General features: G+C 47.4%; 1 protein-coding gene across 1 annotated transcript in view; it reads left to right on the forward strand.

The window, feature by feature from the left end:
• CRIP2 (cysteine rich protein 2) overlaps positions 1-22,770 on the forward strand; it is a 271,160-nt gene that overhangs the window by 172,903 nt on the left and 75,487 nt on the right. Inside the window, exon 3 of the mRNA XM_086937148.1 lies at positions 9,377-9,434. Within this exon, the coding sequence (XP_086793274.1) occupies positions 9,377-9,434 (58 nt within the window). The remainder of the gene's footprint in view (positions 1-9,376; positions 9,435-22,770) is intronic.

Below are 22,770 nucleotides of genomic sequence, written 5' to 3' on the forward strand. Positions count from 1 at the left end.
TTTGAGCGTCCACTCACCTCTAGATTTTTTCCCTTTCGTGACGTCACTTCCAGTCGTGACATCACTTCCTGTCTGTGAGCATCCCCCCACTTCTTTATTTAGGACTTGTGCCCTGGTGTGATGGACATCTCCAAACACAATACCACCTCCTAGGTCAGCAGTTAATAGATTGAACACTTTCTCTTCATGGGACCTGCACACTAAATACACGCAAGGCATTTGCCAGGACACTAATTCGCACAATGTGGTGTTCAGGAAAGTTTTATTTTGAAAACGGGAGAAATTTGATAAAAATAAATTCCACAAGACAAATCTAAGATGTTTTCCCAAGGTTTTGAGGTATGCATGGTCTGTCCAAAGAAGTGCACACTTCAGAAAGCAAATGCCACACTTTGATGTTCACAATATTTCTGTGAGCTCCTCTGTGCCTAATTAGATCTGTGCCAGTTCTGAAAATTGCATTTTTCGGGGTAAAGGGAGTGCCTATTTCGCCTGGGCCTCTAAAGCCCTCACATCTCTCCTGGGATCGCTGGTATGGAATCATTTCAAGTTGTCAATGCAGACTGGCCCACGCCAGTTACTGGAGGTCAGCGCCAAGAGACCCCGACGGGTGCTGTGCGCTATATATGTGCTGTTTGTTGTCGTGAACAGTTCCATATGATCGACGCAGGTACAATGTGAAGATGGCGCCTCTGAAGTTAAGGATGACTTCGGCTATTTTCGACGGTCTGAATGATAACAAGAATGTGACGTCATCCTAAAGAAGACAGGCTCGGAGGTGGGATCTGCGTCTACTCGGACAGCTCGGTGGGTGAGGCTGTAGTTGGCAGAAGTGTGAAGCGTTCTTGTGGGGTGCAGAATGTGCGTAAAAGGGCGCTCGCTACACCAGCTGTGCTCACTGTGAGTGAGCCACTGTGTGGGAGCCGGAGTACGTGCCCGGTCAGCCATCTGGATTTCGCATCCTGACAGCTCCAATCGGCCCACAGTAGCAATGGCATCTGTCAGATTAGGGAGTGACACCCCCAGGCGGGTGCGCGCGAGCCAGCCTTATCGCCTGCTTTGGAGGCCGCGGGAGAAAGCTCGGGCAAGGGAGAGCTGATAACCAGCTATCCGAGTTACAAGGAACCGGGAACGGCGGTTGTCGGCCACCCAAGCTTCCAGAGCAGTTGTTTTTGTGGGACGGGCGCAGGTGGGCACCGCGACCTCTGAGGCAGAAGACCCACCAAATGTGGATTAATTACCAAACTTTTTTTTTTTTTTTTTTGTAGAGCGCGATTGCTGCCCAGTGGGCGTCCAAGCGCTAAGAACATAAAAAACAGAACTGAGGAATGACGGAAAACGAGCTTTAGGTGGACCTGGCAAACAAGTACGTTTTGAGCTGCTTGCGGAATGAGAGTAGATTGGGGTTGGACCTGATTTGTAGCGGGAGTGTGTTCCACATCTTCGCGGCGTTTAAGGAGAACATCCTTCCTCCGGTCCTGGCTCTCCACACTCTTGGGACTACGGCCAGAAAGGCTTCCGTAGATCGGAGGGTTCTGTTAGGATGGTATTGGATGACCAGTTTGTTAAGGATCGTTGGACCTGACCCCCAGAAAGCTCGATGGGCGATGCATAGTGCCTTGAATGCCACTCTCTGCTTTACTGGGAGCCAGTGTAGGGCGACCAGGGCGGGTTTTGCAGACTGCGTCCTCGGAATCTGCATCAACGTGCGGGCTGCGCAGTTCTGGACCACCTGAAATTTTCGCATGGACAGCTCTGGGCTCCCACATACAGAGCGTTATTTGAGTCCAGCCGGGACTGGATCAGGCCCTGAACTGCCACTTGTTTGGCTTCCATTGGGAGGAGGGGGAGGACCTTCCTCAGTGTTCTAAGTAAGCCAAAACAGATGGCGGATAACTATAGGTTCAACATACATAAACACGTTTCTCCTTCCAAGTTGGGGGTCGGGCGCCTCTATATTGCATATATGAACTGTGTAATACATACAGGCATAAAAAATTTCAACTCCTTTACGCCTGTACCCTGTGTCACAGGCGTAACCATCTGGCTTTGCCAATGCTCGTTTTATTTTACTATTAGAAAGGATGTTATTTGAATTGTATTTTGAAGCAGGAAATCGAAGACCAGTACGAAGCAGGGTCAAATGCAAATCGCAGTTAAGGGGTCTGCTTTGTGTCAGTAGGATGCACGGGCTTTGCCTGAATCCTGGCGTTCCTGCAGGTGTGGCAAGCGCAGAAGTTGAGATTTAACAAAAAGAAGCACAAAGGCTGTCAGAACTCGTTTCAGAGGGCCACGGGGCACGCAGAGGCTATTGCCCCCAACCAGAGCGATTTAGGCATTTTACCCCTAAATGTCCCTGGCCTACTATGGATTCTGAGCAACTGGACAAAGTACCCCTTCTGCACTTGACTCTCAGTGGTAAACGCTGTGAAACAGTCCAAGGCTCCTGCGAGGGGAGGGGGAGTGGATACATTAGTGAACATGGGCTCCCAACTCACGTGTGCAGCAGTAATAAATCACTGCAGGTAAATGAACACTTTTATGAAAAAAAGAGAAGTATTTTATTTTTATTGCTAACCACACAAAGGAAAAATACAACATTCATAAACAAGAATACTATTCCCTTTGAGGTTAAGGCTTTAGTGTTTGAATGGCAATACCCTTTCTAGTTCCCTCGTGTTAGCGCTAGCGGTTGTTTCCCATTCACTGTTGGCAACATCCAGGGACTGCCTTACCAGCAGTCCGTGTCTCAAGAGTCCACTCTGACTCAAATTCAAGTCAAAAGTGTTCTGGCGCCACAGCACTCTCAGCAGCGAGTTCCCATGGGGCCAATAGTCCTCAAACAAGACTTACCGTTCTGGTAAGAGTGAAGAATGCAGAGTCCTGGGAATGTGAACTTATCCTGGAGCTCGCAGCAACTCAGGTCTCGATCAGGTGAGTCAGCTTCACGCAGACTCAGCAGGAGGTGCAGGCTCTCTCTCCTTCACGATAGCTCTCAGAGGCTTTCTGCATTCCACCTGTGGGGTAAGTCTCTCCATCTTCCTGATTGGGGGAAAATGATTCTGTTGCTCCGGTCTTCAATCCCGAACTTGGGAAATGATGCTCTCAAGCCGTCCTCACTTGCTCAATGAGGTCGGACTAGTCACAGTCCTTGTTGCTCTCGGTGACCCACGGGCCTCCACCGCTCACAGTTTACAGGCTCCGGCCGATCAACACTCTACAAGTATTCTTGGCAGACCCTCCTGGTATACAGGGTTGACACACAGCTGCCACACAAGGCTTTAGCTTATACCGTGTAGCAGTCTTTATATGGCATACAGGTGTTATATTCTATTTACTATGTTTAATTTTATGTTAAATGCTTTATGTTTGCTAGCCTAGTTCAATTAGATTTTTCATTACTGCTGTCATTGGGTTTATGATGTCATTGCATCTGGAATGTTATGTTTTCAATGCTGGGAAGTTAAGTGTACTGCAGAGGACATGACCAGCAGATGATGAGCTGTGTAGATATCAATCTTCTTAATAATCTCAATTCAAGCTTCACCAGCTTCCAGTATTTATAGAATTTACTACAACAGGGTCACAGCAACGTTGCTGCGCAGGCTTAGGCCCTTACCACATGGCAATCTTCACCACGGCAGCCACTCCTGCCATATGGGGTTGCCACAACTTTGAGACATATCTACTTTGAGAAATACCACTCACTGGGGATCCTTCATCATGTGTTGATCCCATTGTTGAAATTATAGTTGGTGATAAAAAACTAAATTTACTAGTGGACTCCGGCGTTAAGATCACCATGATAACACAGAAACTTTTCTATAAAACATGGGGAAAGAGAGAACTTTTCCCTCCTGATCAATCACCGGTCTCCTATGAGGGAGGGCAAATTGAATTACTTGGTTTTATTGAAGATTTCCTTGTCTTCAAGGGAAGGAAAATTAGAGGTAAAGTCTATGTAGCTGTCAAAGGCCTAAATATATTAGGTTGGTTCCACCAGGGCTTATTTGGAATGCAATTGAAACCAGGCACAAAAGAACAGGTTTTGCTAGTCACATGTGAAGAAGTAAGCACTAAGTGGATCAGTGAATTTCCAACTGTTTTCAGTAATGAATTGTGAAAAATCTCAGGGTTCAAGCATAAAATAATTGTTAAGAAAGATGCAACTCCGGTCAAACATAAACTCAAGAGTGTCCCGTTCAGCATCAGAGAGAATCTTAATAAAGAACTCTCTATGTGAGAAGGGAATCATTGAACCTATGGATTCCTCTCTCTGGTTGTCACCTTTAGTTGTTACACGCAAGCAGGATGGGAAGGTGAGAGTGTATGTAGATCTCAGATCTCTCAACAAAGAGATCTGAGTTGACTCTTACCCGTTGCCAAAAATAACAGATTTATTTTCGAGTATCAAAAGTTCTAAAGTTTTTTCTAAGTTAGATTTGGCTAGCGCCTACCATCAAATAGAACTTCATCCTGAGTCATGCTCCTTGATGGCTTTTGTGTCGCCTCTTGGAACCTTTCGTTATAGGAGGATGCCTTTCGGGTTAGCCTCTGCGGCGTCATTGTTCCAGAGGGTTATGCAGAATATGTTCAGGAGTGTGGAAGGGGTCCTTGTGTTTAAGGATGATGTTCTTATTTAGGCCAAAGATAACGAGATCCATGACAGTACAATCAGAAAGGTTTTAGAAATCTTTAAAAAAATGGTGTGGTACTAAAAAATGAGAAATGCAAGTTTTCATACAGCAAAATTGAATAGCTAGGTCATCTTTTATCCCAAGAAGGAATCAAGCCCAGGCAAGGTCTCATTGATGCTATCATGAATGCACCTGTACCCAGTGACAAAACTGGTGTTACATCTTTATGGGGCTGCTGGAATACTACTCTAGATTTGTGCACAATTATGCATCCATGGTTAGACCTATCAGTAATCTTCTCAAAACTTCTACAAAGTTTATTTGGCCTTCAGATTGTGACCGTGCCTTTATGAAGGTTAAAAATGCTCTTAAAGAAAGTGATGTTCTTACGCCTTTTGACCCAGAGTTACCATGTTTTACTACAGTAGATACAAGTAAAGAAGGTTTAGGAGCAATTCTTACTCAGCAGTCTGGTAATCAACAATATACTGTTGCTTTTGCATCAAGAGTTCTTAGGAATGCAGAAATACAATATTCTGTAATTGAAAAAGAATTGTTAGCCTGTCTGTGGGCTATTGACAAATATCGTCCATATGTTTGGGGATGGCATTTCAACCTAGTCACAGATCACAAGCCCCTTGTTTCGATATTGTCTTCTGGTCCAAGCAAATGTTGTACACCAAGAATCACTAGGATGGTTAGCAAATTGCTACAATATCAGTTTGATATTACACATATTGCCGGTGGGAAGAACGTCAGAGCTGATTTTCTCTCACGTTTTCCTCAATGCTCTGATATTAGCGAGGGCACAGGTTTTCAAGAGTTGAGTGATGAGGATGATGAAGACTGTTTTGTAGCAACTGTAGACATTCCCATTTTGGCTGTTGGTTCAGAAGATTGGAGGTTGGCTTTTTCAGAAGACAAAGTTCTTCAAGATGTTTGCATGTATGTGAAGAATGGTTGACCGAAGGAAAAAGCTCTTTCTTGTGAACTCCAGCCTTATTGGAAGGTTGAGTCTGAGATATCTATAGAAGATGGTTTACTGATGAAGTGTGACGAATTAGTTCCTCCACATTCTCTCAGGTCTCTCATAGTTAAAGAATCTCATGAAGGGCACTTGGGCATATCTCTTACCATACGACGGGTCAATGAAAAAATGTGGTGTCCAAGTATTGACAATGAGATCGGGACTGCTGTAGAGAATTGTCTGTTGTGTTGTTCGTCTGAGAAAACACTCAAAGTGAATACACCACCTTTATCTCCCATTGAGTGTCCTGCTGGGCCATGGGTTAAGGTAGGTGTTGACATAATGGGTCCATATGAAGTCTTACCTTTGAATATGAGATTTATCATTGTTGTGATGGACTATACTTCCAAGTGGCCTGAAGTCAAGGTTGTTAGAGAGGCTAGTTCTGCTAGTGTCATCACATTTTTGAAGGAGGTGTTTTTGACGGAAGGGTTGCCTCAATTTCTTGTTTCAGATAATGGTAGTCAATTTGTGAGTCATGAGTTTCAATGTTTTCTTAAATCTAGTGGTATAAAACACCTCAAGAGCTCTCTATATTATCCACAGGCCAATGGTCTGGTGGAGAGAATGAACAGAGTTGTAGGTGAGTGTATCAAATGGGCTGCCAAGGGAAAGCATGATGTGTTGGCTTCACTAGAAAGTATGTTGTGGTTCTACAGGACTGCACCTCATTCAACCACTAAGTGTTGTCCTTTCGAAGTTCTAAGGGGAAGAAAAGCCAACACTAGTTTTCGACCCTAATGGATGAGCAAATGGTTTGACTCTTTGGTTGATGTTGACTCTGTTAAGGAGAGTGTGAAAACAAATGTTGATCTCATGCAGAGAAAAGAGAAAGAATGTTTTGACAGAAGGAGAAATGTCAAAATGGTTCCTTTGTGTGTTGGTGATTTTGTAAGAATTAAAAATCCTGTGTACACTAAGAAAGGAAAGGGAACATTTGGTGATCTTGTCAAGGTTGTCAGAATTGGTAACAATGCTGTTCAAGTAGAAGGTGGTTATTGGTGGAATGTATCAAAGATTGTTAAAGCCAGATCTTGTTCTGGTTCTATCAGTCTTGATTCAAAGGAACAGGAAAGTAATGACACCAACCTTTCCACCTCTTTTATACAGAGGAGGAAAAGTTCTAGAGTTTCTATTATTCCTCGTAGATTTCGTGATTAACACTATATCACAATATTCTTTGTTCTTGGTATTTTTGAGAAAGTTGTGTTATGATTGTTGTTTATTTATTTGTAGAAAGGGAGGTATGTTATATTCTATGTACTATGTTTGATATTATGTTAAATGCTCTATGTTTGCTAGCCTAGTTCAACTAGGTATTTCATTTCTGCTGTCATTGGGTTTATGATGTCATTGCATCTGGAATGTTATGTTTTCAATGCTGGGAAGTTAACTATACTGCAGAGGACATGACCAGCAGATGATGAGCTGTGTAGATATCAATCTTCTTAATAAACTCAATTTAAGCTTCACCAGCTTCCAGTATTTATTGAATTTACTACAACAGGGTCACAGCAACGTTGCTGCGCAGGCTTAGGCCCTTACCACATGGCAATCTTTACCACGGCAGCCACTCCTGCCATATGGGGTTGCTACAACTTTACAGCACAAGGCCTCAGCAGCTCTTACCGCACAGCAGGCTTTTCCATGGCTAATTCACGGCGGCCCTCTCCTGGCATACGAGGGTCACGACTCAGTCTTGCACTCGGGCAACCATCCGATTGGTGCAGTAGTCGTTTCCTTACACCTTGCTCAGGGAGTACACTCAACATGGCTCCCCACTGGACCTTGCTCCCTCTGACACACTCCTCTTCCTCACAAGGCACACTGATCTTGGCAAGCAAGCAGGTGCTGGTGGTCTTGATTTCTTGGGTGATGTTCCCTCATTCAGCAGGGAGACTAGCAGTCCTGGGCCTCCAGTCCTGGTCACAGGCAGAAGTCTTGCAAAGCTAACCCTCCTCGTTCAGCCAATCTTGCTGCTTGGTAGAGGACAATTTTTGGGTTTGTAGCCTACGCTTCTATTTGTCCTTTTCCAGACACCAAATGTGATTTAAGGTCTGAGTCTTTAGAGATTTATGTTGAGGTTCTGCTTCTTTTGAAGTATCTCCTTCGCTGTTTCCTCTTCCTCTTGAAGAGCAGTCTGTTACAGTAGGAGTGTCTCCGAAGCTGATAGTCCGACAACACAGGCCATGGGGGTGACTAGAGGTCCACTTGGATGTCAGACACAGTGATAAGTGTTTCCAAAGTTTGGCCCAGGGTTTCCAGCCATACTCCTTATGATTCCCTATTCTGCCCCATCTCCTTCCTGAAATATGTCCAGGCCACTTCCTTATGACCTCTCACTGAATCAAAGAGACCCCTTGAATTGTACAGGGTCCCCCCTGCCTAGTGTGTGCCCCACTCAGCGTATAGGAATGTCGCCATCAACAAATCTGGGGGAATATCTGTACCTCCACGCCATGTTTCACCATGCATGCCCTTTTCTCCCTTTATGGAACCCAGGACCCTCCATGTATTGTACCATCTACAGTTCGCACACACACCCAGTGCATTTATACAGCATACACACACTGCACAGTGCTGTATCTTCCCTGTACTTTGCCACTCACAGGCACACACACATATGTATATAACACATACCCACTGCCCAGCACTGAATCCTTTATCTACTGTACCACTCGTAGGTACACATTCATTCAGCATGTGCATTTAACATGCAGGCACTGCACCCTTCATGTATTGCGCCACTCACAGGTACACATACAGCCAGCACATGAAGTGCCTGCACACACTGCACAGCACTAATTCCTTCAGGTACTCTCCCACTAATAGGCACATGCACCTCCAGCACATGCACACACTACTCTGTACTGCATTATACCTGTACGGCACCCTTCCCAGGCGCAGGTACACCACTTCTGCGCTGCGCAGCATTCCACACTGACCTGATGTAGGCCAAGGGTGAGTTAAGCACACAGCAGCGGAACCTTTAAAAAGTGAGTCCGCCTGTAGGTCTCACTCAAGTGATGCAGATTAAAAAGGACCTGTCCACTCCTACTGATCACTCCGCTCTATTCTTCCACCATCCCGCTCGTGCTGCTTAACTTCTGGCGAAGTTAGCAATCTTCCACCACTTTAAGGGCAGCACTTTGGTCCCCCTCCCAGTCCAACTAGACCGCATTCCATGAGACAGTCATGGTGCACATGCATGATCCATGTTTGCCTCTGATAACAAAAGTCAGCATTAGTGATCCAAACATCAGTACAGTTAGGCACTCAGGGCAGGGGTGCACGTCTATTGCCATGAAGTGGACATTTCTGTCCCAAACGTGACTGTAACTGGCTGGGTGGGGATGAGGCAGGGCTGCATGCTGTCATGGAGTTCTGGCTTGTCAAAATGGATTACAGTTGAGAGGCCTCCTAGTTCATCAGGACCACAAGTGAAACAGCTTTAAATTGTGCTTATTACCGTTGTAAATTGAAGAAGGAGGCATGAGCATCAAAAAGACAGTCACCGAACTGTGAAAATAATTGTAATACTAATGCAAGCATAAATAAAAGTATTGGAATGCAGTTCTCATTAGCTGTTTTTCACTTCAACCTCTGGACTTGTACATGAAAATCGTTGCTAAATTCATTGTGATTGTGTGCAGATGTTTCCTCTTCTATTTTTTTAAACCTGCCTCTTTTTCTGCTTTTGTTTCAATTACAGCATGATGGGAAGCCATACTGTCACAAGCCCTGCTATGCTACGCTCTTTGGTCCCAAAGGTACGTAAATTCATTATGCATTACTTTACTAAGGGCCAGATGTATCAAGATACACTTTTGCGATTCTCAAATAGCGATTTTTAAGGAATCGCTATTTGAGAATTGCAAAATGGTATGCATGTAGAAAATCGCTATTTTTTAGCGATTTCTTAAAATCCCTTAATTGCGATTAGCAAATTGCTAATCGCATCTAAGGAATAATTTCCCATTCATTTCTATGGGCCCGGAGGCCCATAGGACTGAATGTGAAATTATTCTCAATTTGTGATTCGCAATTTGCTAATCGCAAATGGAGAATAATTTCAAGGACACCCTGTTGCACCCCTGAAATAAGCATGGGTGCACATGTGGTGCACATACATGCCCTAAGGGCATGTATGTGCATCACATGGCACATTGAAAAATGCAAAAATGCAAAAATGGGCATTTTTCAAGAAAATCGCAAATTACCACCAACTTGAAGTTGGTGGTAATTTGCGATTCCTTAGGGACAATTAGCAATTTTTTTTGGCATCATACATTGCATTTAAGGAATCGCAAATTTTGCGATTCCTTAAATGCAATCGCAAAATAAGGAATCGCAAATTTGCGATTCCTTATTTTGCACTGAAATTTGCTACATACATACCATTTTGCTCAAATATCTGGCCCTAAACCATTTGAAGGTAAAGCAGATGTTTTGTTGTTTAGCTTTTTAATTGTCTTTTATGTGATCTGAATATCTCTGAATGACTCTACTTTCATGGCACCCAAATCCAGTTGGTGAGTGTCAGTACAACTGTTTTAAAAACATGGCACCAAGGTTTAGAGGTACCCCGCTGTATCCCAATCCTTTTAATCCTGGCCCTTTAAAAGTATGACAGTTCTGCAGAGAAGCACAGTAATCCTGCGCTGATAGGTTTATCCTGGGGGAAAGGCATCTGCCTTTACACTGCGGGTGTTCCAGCCATGGATAGAAGAGACTCTCCAATTGTATAATTTATCCATTTTAGGAAGTGCTGGCACTGTTTGAAACTCTGCAGACTAGTGCTGGCCCTTTCCCACTCAAGTTATTACAGTCCTGTGGGGAAGTGCCAGCGCCGTCCTATTCAAAGTGTTTCAATTCTATACAGAAGTGCTAGACTGCGACCTACGCTGTCTCGCATCTCATAATGAGGATTGACCTTTGGACCGAAATGTGCATTGATGGCCATAACAGCTGTGTCATATGTGAAGAAAGGCCAAATTGAAGTCAGTAAGTTCGATGGTTGAGAGACTTCATCACCTGCCAGTTGAAGGAATGATGGTTCTTTGATTTCCTAACCCAGTAGTGAGAAGCAGACTTGTAAAGCGTTCAACTTAGGGCCAGATGTACAACTGTGTTTTGCGGTCACAAATGGGAACTCAGCCCGTTTGCGACAGCAAAAAAAGGTGGTGGTATGTACAAACGCAATTTTGCAAATCGGTGACTGGCGAAATAGTGTTTGTGAGTCGCTATTAGGAAGGTGTGTGCCATTGGTGTCCCTTCCTGAAAGCGAGTCAGAGTGGTATGCACCATTGTTTTGCAACTGCATTTGCGGTTGCAAAACATTCACAGTTTATCACCTACTTCAAGTAGGTGGTAATCCACTCGCAAATGGGACCTCTTCCCCTTTGTAAATTAGTGTGAAAATATTTTTTAAGAGCAGGCATTTGGTCCAGGAATTAAAAGAAACGTTCAATTTTTTTTAATTTAAACGCATCCCGTTTTACTTTAAGGCAAACGAGCTGCATTTGAAAAAAAAAATAGCTTTATTGAAAAAGCAAATGCAGACATGGGGGTCTGCTGTCTTCAGCAGGCCACATCCCTGTGAGTGCTGGCCATTCCCAATGGTTCGCAAATTGCGACCTGCCTCATGAATATTAATGAGGCATGTCATTTGTGACCCCATTAGGAATTGTAAACAGTGTGTCAGACACTGTGGTACATTCTACTTTTTGAGAGTCGCAAATTGCGAGTCGCAAAACATCGCAATTTGCGACTCGCAAAATGTAAGGGTTGTTCACTTGGCCCATGGAGTCTCCACTTCGGGGCTGTGCAGGTTTGACCTTGTCGGTTCAAAGTGGCTCACCATCAAGATGTTTGACCTGGCTGCTCATGGCAGGACACATGTTGTTTTTTATGGCTGCAGTAGCGATGGTGGTGATGGGATGGTGGTTGTCGGTGTGGAGGAAGATGGCGTTGTCAAAAGAAGAGGAGGTTCGAAAATGGATTTTCTCACTGTTAGACCTAGGGTATCCTAGACTACATAGGGTAGCCTGGCACAGTAGGGGGAACAGCTAAACTCCAAGGCGTTGGTTAAGTGCTTACAGAACCCACTCACAGTAACCCAATGATTGACCACTAAAAATAAAAGACGCTACACCAGTTTAGAAAAATACCAGTACCTTTTATAAAAATTCTCTTTGTTCTTTTCTTAGGCAAAATCAGTTTACAATTAGTTCAGCATAAGTTCATATAAGTTTCCCAGTCTTCAATACTTTTCTCACTTCAGCAAGGCTAAATCACAGGTACATTTCATTTGAGGTAAATTACTATCAATTTCACAGAATGCTTCTTCACTTAGTTGTTACAGAAGGGAAAACTCACTATATAAGTTCAATGCGCTACTTTACATAAACCTGGCATGTACATTACCCCTCTCCTCTCAGCTTCCAGAACAGCTCAACAGGTTTCTACCCCCAGCAGCGTTCCTCACAGTACTGGCAACCAGCTAGATAGCTAAAAGGAGACAAGGTAAATTAATAAGGCTTCCTTTTGTCTAATCTATGGCTATACCACTCTTGAAGTAGAACTGACTCCAGGTGATTAACTGCCTGCAGGGGTTTTATAAGTGAGCTCTGAATACTACTGGCACTCTCCGGCCCAGCCTCCAATATACTTGCGCAAAGCCCAGGAACCTAGAGGTTCGTTTCCCTTCTCACTCCCACCCTTAGTATACTTATTTTTATGTTCAGAGGGGTGGTAGTCAAGTTTTTCCAATGTCTACTCTCGACGGTTCGGCACCTGACAGTTGCGTCCGTTATTGCCGCTTCAGGGCTTTACTGTCAGCCGGCACAGCCGCCTCCCGCTTCCCCACGTTTCCCTGCTTACTTTATCTGAAGGCAATCCGGCTTGAGTTGCCCTCGCGCTCGGTTGTCTCCTTCCAGCGCTGACGACGGGCCTCTGTGGAAGTCGGCGTCGGGGTGGGGAAACGGGAAAGGCTTACTCCAGTCCGGGACGCTCCTCCTGGCGGCGCTTCTGCCTCCTTCCGCGTTTCCTCAGGCCGAAGCTCCGCCTCAGGTGCACCTCCTCTGACGCGCCGGGTCCTTCCTTCAGTCAGGCTCCGCCTCAGGCACACCTCCTCTGACGCCGCCGGGTCCTTCCTTCAGTCAGGCTCCGCCTCAGGCGCACCTCCTCTGACGCCGCCGGGTCCTTCAGCGACGACTCCTCCCGTCAACACACGGGACAGCTGGGCAATTCACTCGCGTCTGGGTCAGGCTTGGTGACGGCGTTACACACAGGTAGGAGCCTCAGCCGATTTCACCGCCTATCTCCACAGTGTGAGAGCCGGACTAGAGTGGGGTGAATGTGTCTGTCCTCACTCCTCAGCCAGACAGCACAGCTCTGGGTCGACGTCCACCTGCTCCGCCCACAGCCTTCGGGGCAGGTGTTCAGGTCACACAAGGATCGCTTTACAGCAGTTTGCGAGGGTCTCCTCACACCACGACCCGGTGATTCGAAATCTGGTCACAATGTCTCTGGTCACTGTTAATGGATGACGTGACAGTGGGGTTTGGTCAGCCTGGAAGGGGGCACTTCCCAATAAAGTAACAGCTGGCCCCACAGGTCGATCGTGTCACTGCTGGTGCGCAATCCTCCTCCTCAAGTCGCCTCTCTCCTCACTGGTCACTCCTGAGACTGCACAAAATGGCTGCTGGTCACTGGCCTTTTATAGAGTGGCCTGAGACCTCTGGAAGCCACTAGATGTTTCTGGAACCTTCCTCATGTTAGTCTATGGGTCTGTCCTCCTGGAATGTCCGTTATGGCAGTTGGTGGACACCATTTTAGGTTCTTGAGTGTCCCTAGATTTTTCCAGGAGCTTAACTAGGCCTCACAGAGTATGAGGGGAAAATGGCGTCATAGTCAAGGAACACCTAGCCCCCTGACAGCACTGAAAAATCCGGGTGGATATAAAAATAAAAATAGAAACACTGGGAGGCTAAGGGGAAAAAAAATAAATCATGATGGTTAGAACATCCCCAGATGCAGACAGGTCTAACACGCGTCCCCCCCAGCTGAAAGTGGGGAGAGCTACCCAATCCCTTGGGAGTTCTCATCACTAAGGCGGAAATACCTGGATAGACCGTCTGCGTTGGCATGGTCCATTCCAGGCCGATGTTCCACCCGAAAGTCCATTCCCTGTAGGGAGATGGACCACCTTAACAACTTGGGATTCTCCCCCTTCATTTGCATCAGCCAACGAAGGGGCCGGTGGTCAGTCTGAACTAGGAAGTGCGAGCCAAACAAGTATGGCCGCAGCTTCTTCAGGGCCCAAACCACCGCAAAGGCTTCTCGCTCAATGGTACTCCACCTCCGTTCCCTGGGGAGTAGTCTCCTAGACAGGAAAACCACGGGTTGATCCAAGCCCTCATCATTTAGTTGCGATAACACTGCCCCAATGCCATGTTCTGACGCATCTGTTTGGACAATGAATTCTCTAGCAAAATCAGGGGCCTTAAGTATTGGAGCAGTACACAATGCTTGCTTCAAGGTCATGAAGGCTCGCTGGCAAGCCTCCGTCCAGACTACCCGTCGGGGTTGTTTCTTAGAGGTAAGTTCAGTGAGGGGTGCCACAATGGTGCCATACCCCTTCACGAAGCGACGGTAGTATCCAGTGAGGCCCAGGAAGGCTCGGGCCTCAGTTTGAGTCTTGGGGGGCTCCCAGGCTATGATAGCCTCAATCTTTGCCTGGAGGGGCTGCACCGACCCTCTGCCCACCAAGTGGCCTAGGTACACCACCGACCCCTGTCCGATCTGACACTTGCTGGCCTTGATTGTCAAGCCAGCCTGTTGCAGGGCATGAAGAACAGCTTGCAAATGTTGCAAATGGTCCTCCCAGCTGCTACTGAAGACAGCAATGGCATCCAGGTAAGCAGCAGAAAAAGCTTCCATACCAGAAAGGACCTTGTTCACCAGCCGCTGAAAAGTGGCAGGGGCGTTCTTGAGCCCGAAGGGCATCACACAGAACTGGTAGTGTCCCTGAGGTGTAGAGAAGGCTGACCTTTCCTTCGCCCCCTCAGTAAGGGAAATCTGCCAGTACCCTGAAGTTAGGTCAAAGGTACTTAAGTATTGGGCAGCTCCCAGCCGGTCGATAAGTTCATCCGCCCTTGGGATGGGATGAGCATCTGTCTTGGTTACTGAATTTAGTCCTCGGTAGTCCACACAGAATCTCAATTCAGGTGTGGTGCCCGGCGGGGCAGCTTTCGGTACCAAAACCACCAGACTAGACCAAGGGCTACTAGAAGGTTCAATCACTCCTAGCTCCAGCATCTTAGCGACTTCACTTTTGATGCTGGCCTTCACCTTGTCCGACAGCCGGTAGATCTTAGACTTCACAGGTGGGCTGTCTCCTGTGTCCACGTCATGGGTACACAGGTGGGTCCTACCCGGGACAAGGGAGAAAAGAGAAGAAAATTGCTCCAGGATCTGGCGGTAATCTCTCTGCTGTTCAGGAGTCAGGGATGGTGAGAGTATCACTCCCTCCACCGACCCATCCTTTTCTTGAGACGAGAGAAGATCAGGGAGAGGTTCGCTTTCCTCTTCCTCTGCTCCATCGGTCACCATCATTAAGACAACCTCGGGCCTCTCATGGTGTGGCTTGAGGCGATTGGCATGCAGCACCCTGTGGGGCTGTCTCAGGGTCTTAAGATCCACCAAGTAAGTGGCTTTACCCTTTTTCTCCAATACCTCAAAGGGGCCTGTCCAACGATCCTGGAGGGCATTTAGCTCTCCAGGTTCCATCACCCACACTTTTTGTCCAGGCTCCAGTTCCACTGGGTGAGCATTGTGGTCATACCACTCCTTCATAACTGCTTGGCTGGCTTCCAAGTTGTCAGAAGCTTGCTTCCACAACTTGGCCATTTGGCTCCGGAAGGCCAGCATGTAGCTCACCACGTCCTGGGGAAGCTTCCTGGGAGTCTTTTCCCATCCATCTTTCACCAGGCTGAGAGGACCCCGTACAGGGTGCCCGTACAAAAGTTCGAAGGGGCTGAAGCCCACTCCCTTCTGTGGCACTTCCCTGTAGGAAAACAAGAGACAGGGCAGGAGGACGTCCCATTTCCTCCGCAGGCTCTCAGGCAGACTTCTTATCATACCTTTCAAGGTTTTATTGAACCTTTCCACAAGACCATTGGTTTGTGGGTGGTAAGGGGTGGTAAACCGATAGGTAACACCGCACTCCTTCCACATAGCCCGCATGTATGCTGAAAGGAAGTTAGTCCCCCTGTCGGACACAACCTCCTTGGGGAAACCCACTCGGGTGAAGATCCCCATCAGGGCCCTTGCCACTGCGGGTGCAGTGATGGTCCTCGGAGGTATTGCCTCTGGGTACCGTGTGGCATGATCCACTAAAACCAGGATGAACCGGTGACCAGCTGAAGTTGGTGGATCCAATGGCCCTACAATGTCGATGCCCACCCTTTCAAAGGGGGTGCTAACGACAGGTAGTGGTTCCAGGGGAGCTTTCAGCTTCACCCCTGTTTTCCCACTGGCTTGGCAAGACACGCACGTCCGACAATAGGTATCAGACGCCACTCTCATTCGAGGCCAGTAGAAGTGGGGGACAAGCCGGGCAAAGGTCTTGTCCTGTCCTAGGTGTCCTGCCAATGGTATCTCATGAGCCAGTTCCAAAAGAAAGGCTCTAAAGCATTGTGGGGCCACCAAGGCCCTGGATGAACCATGTCCGGGTGCCTTGGGCTCACTGTAGAGGAGGCCATCCTCCCAGTAAATCTGGTAGCTCCCTACAATGTTCCCTGCTGCCTGGGCTTTGGCCTGTTGCCGCAGCCCCTCAAGAGTAGGACACTCCTTCTGAGCTTTGCAGAACTCTACCCGGGAAGGACCTCCCTCCACATGCCATTCAGTAGGGATGGGTAGGTTCTCCAAGGAAGCAACATTCTCCCCTGTGGACTCCAGATCCACCTCTGTAGGTGGCCTGTCTGTCTCACGAGGTGGAGACGCCGAGGCAGGGTCCTCCGGCCTCCTGTCCTTCTCTTCTCTGGCAGCCGGCTGGGCCATTGTTCCAGGCTCCAGCGTAAGTGAACTCCCCCTCCGGGTAGTCGCGGACCTTGTGCTGACACAGGCCCAGTCAGGGGGTCCCAACATCTCAGAATGAGTCTGGTACTCCACCCCCCTCCAAGCATTGTGCTCCATATCATTCCCTAACAGGCAGTCAACAGGCACGGCAGGGCTTACGGCAACTCGAAGTGGGCCTGCAACCCCTCCCCATTCAAAGAAAACCTCGGCCACAGGATAGTGGCCCAATCTGCCGTCAGCCATCACGGCGGGATGGAGTACATCTGGGATGACCTGCTCTGGAGACACCAGTTGACTCCTTACCATAGTCATACTGGCTCCTGTGTCTCTCAGAGCCTCCCCTCTACGGCCGTTGATGGTGACCCACTGCTCATACTTGGTAGTATTAGAGGGCAGTTGGGTCTTTGGCACCATCTCCTTATCACCCAGGGACACTAAAGTGACACCCGCCCGCTCCCCTCCGTTACCCAAAGGCATCTCCTCCCCGAGCACTACACTAGTTATTCCCGGGGCTTTTCCTCCAGTGGGAGGGGGTGGTCTTTTTGGGCATCTCACGTCTCCTTTATAGTGTCCCACACCACCACACTCGAAACAATGAACAACCCTCGGCTGCTGGCTTTGGCCAGGATTAGGGTTGCAAGGGGGGTTACCCTTAGGGATGAATCCTCTGCCCCTTCCTTGTGAAGTATTTTGTGGACCTCTTGAGAACTCCCTCTTATTATCTCCGCCCTCTTTCTTCTGGGGGGCGCCCTGTCCAGACTTCTGGGAATCCCCTCCAGTCCCCTTTGATGACACCCGGGTACTAGCCCAGATGTCCGCCTCCTCAGCAAGCTTCCTGGGGCTGATCAGCTTGCTGTCCACCAGATGCTGTCGCAGCTCGGGAAAACATTTCTCGAGTAGGTGTTCCTTGAGTATGAGGTCATATAAACATTCATAGTCCCCTACCTCGCTGCCTTTCACCCAACCCTTCAAGGCCTTCCTGGCGTAATCCAAAAAGTCCACCCAATTCTGCGTGCCTAGTTTGTGGCTACCCCTAAACTTCTGCCTATACTTCTCAGGGGTTAGCCCAAACTTCCTTATCAGCACCACCTTCATAGCAGGGTAGTGGGTCTGTTCACGCTGCTCCAGGGCTAACAAGGTATCCCTGCCAGCAGGTGGCATGTATTTATACAACCCACCCCCCCAGTGGGCTTCCAAGATCCCATGGGCCCTCAATGAAACCTCGTAGGCGGCTAGCCATTTTGCAATATCATCACTTGGTGCGTAGCTAGCCATGACATCTTTGGGTAAATAGGGTCTGGGTTCTCTGGTGTTCACCTTGGTTTCGCTGCCACCATTATCAGAATTGGGAGACCTTAGGTTTAGAGCTTGTAGGTCCATTTCTTTAATGGTACGCTCATGGGCTAACCTCTTGTCCTCCCTTTCCATATCCATCCTGGCTAGTTCTAACCTCATTCTTCTCTCCTCCCTCCTATCTTCTAGCTCAGCGTCGGTCAAACCCCTCTCTGAGACACTGCTGCCCACCCTGGAAGGTGTCCTGGGACCTGTCAGAAGATTCCCCCCTCCCGCTTGGTACAGCGTTGCGGTCTCAAGGACAGTGTCCCTGTCACTCCCCTCTGGGTCTGGTTCCTCCCCGGAATGAGCCTCCACCCATGCCCGTATGCTTGTCAGCAGCTCGCCTTTCCTGGCACCTTTCTTAAAGAATACACCTTGCTGCTGACACCATTCCTTTAGTTGGGTCACGGTATAGTTTTCCAGCTCTTCCACATTTACCTCCATTTTCACTAGAGAATAAACTTTTTACATAGGAGAAAACCAAAAAGTGACCTGGGGTCAACCTCCACCCACCACCAGAAATAAATTTAGAAAAAAACAAAATTCAGATTAGGAGGGCCGCAGGGAGAAAACTCCAGGTGTAGTCCCGTGGTAAGCACTGTGTTACTATTAAGTGAGGGTAAGCACAAATCCGTTATCCCACCGCTGAAACACCAATTATGTTAGACCTAGGGTATCCTAGACTACATAGGGTAGCCTGGCACAGTAGGGGGAACAGCTAAACTCCAAGGCGTTGGTTAAGTGCTTACAGAACCCACTCACAGTAACCCAATGATTGACCACTAAAAATAAAAGACGCTACACCAGTTTAGAAAAATACCAGTACCTTTTATAAAAATTCTCTTTGTTCTTTTCTTAGGCAAAATCAGTTTACAATTAGTTCAGCATAAGTTCATATAAGTTTCCCAGTCTTCAATACTTTTCTCACTTCAGCAAGGCTAAATCACAGGTACATTTCATTTGAGGTAAATTACTATCAATTTCACAGAATGCTTCTTCACTTAGTTGTTACAGAAGGGAAAACTCACTATATAAGTTCAATGCGCTACTTTACATAAACCTGGCATGTACATTACCCCTCTCCTCTCAGCTTCCAGAACAGCTCAACTGGTTTCTACCCCCAGCAGCGTTCCTCACAGTACTGGCAACCAGCTAGATAGCTAAAAGGAGACAAGGTAAATTAATAAGGCTTCCTTTTGTCTAATCTATGGCTATACCACTCTTGAAGTAGAACTGACTCCAGGTGATTAACTGCCTGCAGGGGTTTTATAAGTGAGCTCTGAATACTACTGGCACTCTCCGGCCCAGCCTCCAATATACTTGCGCAAAGCCCAGGAACCTAGAGGTTCGTTTCCCTTCTCACTCCCACCCTTAGTATACTTATTTTTATGTTCAGAGGGGTGGTAGTCAAGTTTTTCCAATGTCTACTCTCGACGGTTCGGCACCTGACAGTTGCGTCCGTTATTGCCGCTTCAGGGCTTTACTGTCAGCCGGCACAGCCGCCTCCCGCTTCCCCACATTTCCCTGCTTACTTTATCTGAAGGCAATCCGGCTTGAGTTGCCCTCGCGCTCGGTTGTCTCCTTCCAGCGCTGACGACGGGCCTCTGTGGAAGTCGGCGTCGGGGTGGGGAAACGGGAAAGGCTTACTCCAGTCCGGGACGCTCCTCCGGCGGGACCGTGGCGGCGCTTCTGCCTCCTTCCGCGTTTCCTCAGGCCGAAGCTCCGCCTCGGGTGCACCTCCTCTGACGCGCCGGGTCCTTCCTTCAGTCAGGCTCCGCCTCAGGCGCACCTCCTCTGACGCCGCCGGGTCCTTCCTTCAGTCAGGCTCCTTCTCAGGCGCACCTCCTCTGACTCCGCCGGGTCCTTCAGCGACGACTCCTCCCGTCAACACATGGGACAGCTGGGCAATTCACTCGCGTCTGGGTCAGGCTTGGTGACGGCGTTACACACAGGTAGGAGCCTCAGCCGATTTCACCGCCTATCTCCACAGTGTGAGAGCCGGACTCGAGTGGGGTGAATGTGTCTGTCCTCACTCCTCAGCCAGACAGCACAGCTCTGGGTCGACGTCCACCTGCTCCGCCCACAGCCTTCGGGGCAGGTGTTCAGGTCACACAAGGATCGCTTTACAGCAGTTTGCGAGGGTCTCCTCACACCACGACCCTGTGATCCGAAATCTGGTCACAATGTCTCTGGTCACTGTTAATGGATGACGTGACAGTGGGGTTTGGTCAGCCTGGAAGGGGGCACTTCCCAATAAAGTAACAGCCGGCCCCACAGGTCGATCGTGTCACTGCTGGTGCGCAATCCTCCTCCTCAAGTCGCCTCTCTCCTCACTGGTCACTCCTGAGACTGCACAAAATGGCTGCTGGTCACTGGCCTTTTATAGAGTGGCCTGAGACCTCTGGAAGCCACTAGATGTTTCTGGAACCTTCCTCATGTTAGTCTATGGGTCTGTCCTCCTGGAATGTCCGTTATGGCAGTTGGTGGACACCATTTTAGGTTCTTGAGTGTCCCTAGATTTTTCCAGGAGCTTAACTAGGCCTCACAGAGTATGAGGGGAAAATGGCGTCATAGTCAAGGAACACCTAGCCCCCTGACAGCACTGAAAAATCCTGGTGGATATAAAAATAAAAATAGAAACACTGGGAGGCTAAGGGGGACAAAAATAAATAATGATGGTTAGAACATCCCCAGATGCAGACAGGTCTAACACTCACACAAAATTACAACAGCATGGTCATTTTTTGTGGAAGCAAATGTTTGCACAGGTGTAAGTTGTGGACTTTTCGAGGTGGGCTCCGCCTGCAAACTTTGTTGATCCCAACTTGCAAGTTTGTGAGTGTTTTTCAAATCCTTTGCAGATAGTTTCGTCTCTTGAAAATTGTCCAAGATTTACTAATCGTTTTTGTGGTAGGAATGGGGAAGGAACACCTCCATAAGAGGTGTACAGAAAGATAACCTCTACCGCGAAAAAAGTTGTTCTATGTACAGAAATGAAATGAAAGATGCACTTACATATTACATTTTTCAATTTGGAAGTGTGCACCTGTTACATTTCTGAATAAATGTTCAAATGTATGACTACTTGTGGGAAACTACGGCAATTACAGTTTACTAACAGTGTCCCTGAAGCTGTCTGTGAATTCCTAAAAAATCTGAATTAGCTCCAAAAGTGGGAGTAAACCCTATATAGCATTTTTTGGCTTCTTTGTCAATCAAAAAACAGTTTCTTCCTCACAGCTCTTAAAAAAGGGGGGCTCCACAACATGCTGGAGAGGCTTGGTTTTATGGATAAGTTGCCAATCTTAGGCCTAAGAAAATTGGACTCCAATCCTGGATTTTCCACTTCATCAACAGTTTTACAATTCTTGACAAATCTCTGTCTTCTTATCCTTTAAGCTATAAACATTGGACCATCCTCATTGGCATTTGTCTAGTGCACAGCTGTGTCCAAAGGTTTTACAATCTGGAGCTCAGATCAACGCATTGGTCCAGCATTTCCTATATGTAGAGGGTTGGCTGTCATGCGTGAAGGTAAGAGATTAGATGTTGTTGAGTAGCGGCGAGCACCTAAGCCTGATGGCATCCGGATGTGGTGAAATGGCAGTGGCTGTGTCCTGCTGTGCGGCTGGAGAAGTCCATGCCTGCAGTTGCCCTACATGGGACGAGTAGTGTATTGTGGATGAGGCCAGTGATGTGCGCCATTCATCTTGAAGCAAACGTGTCAATCAGGTATGTGAGTTAGTCGCCAAAGGTTGTTATAGTGAGAAGCTGTGATCATACGTACCACATTGATGCATTGTTTAAAAATCGTAAATATGTAGAAAAGCAGCAGTATAGTGTATTGTCCTGATTACAGTTTCTAGTCCCATTCTGTAACACCTTGATCTTTGTCCTGTCTCAACTGGACCCACACAATTTACTGTTAAGTGCAGTGTCTTTAAGTGCCCAGAGAGAGGTCTTTCAGGCTGTTGAATACACCTTATCCTGCAAGAGGATGGAGCACATGTTCATCAGCCAAATATGTCTCTTCTGGACATAACTATGCCTCTGCGGTTCCAGTCTAAGGGACCATGGCTGTGACCTCACTATTGAGGCCCCCATCTTGCTTAGATCAGCCCTTACCTACTGCGACGTGGTTTTTATGCATCCCCGAACGCCTTGACCGCCTTTATACATGACCATGATGATGACACCAGCATTCTTCTTTGCTGGTGGAATTTTGTTTTCCAAGTGATACATGCAGAGTGAGTGAGAAATTTCCTTCGGCAAGTCTTATGTGTACCAGTGAACGCTGCACAAGGGGAGCCCCTATATTGTTTTTCAAGATCTTGTACAACCTTTGTTCTGTAGCAGGGTTTCCGTTCTCCCACAGAACTCTGCACAGAGATCTAGAACCTCGGTGAATTAGGGTGACCCAAAACCCACCTTAGTATCCAAAATCCCCTTACCGAACTAGCTACAGTGTCTCATTGGTCAGAACAAACTCCCAGTGACTTAGACAAACCAGAACATGAACTTGGGTTACCTCACGTATCGTGGAACACATGAACACTCTTTCGCTCTATAATCATTTCAAACCACAACGGGGAGTAAAAGAACACACGTGCAAGTTTGAAATATTTATTTTTCAATGCAAAGTTCTCAAACGCAGTATCTTATATAATACCAGAATACATAGTATAAAAA

Source organism: Lissotriton vulgaris, chromosome 9 (assembly GCF_964263255.1).
Source record: "Lissotriton vulgaris chromosome 9, aLisVul1.2, whole genome shotgun sequence".
NCBI lineage: Eukaryota > Metazoa > Chordata > Amphibia > Caudata > Salamandridae > Lissotriton > Lissotriton vulgaris.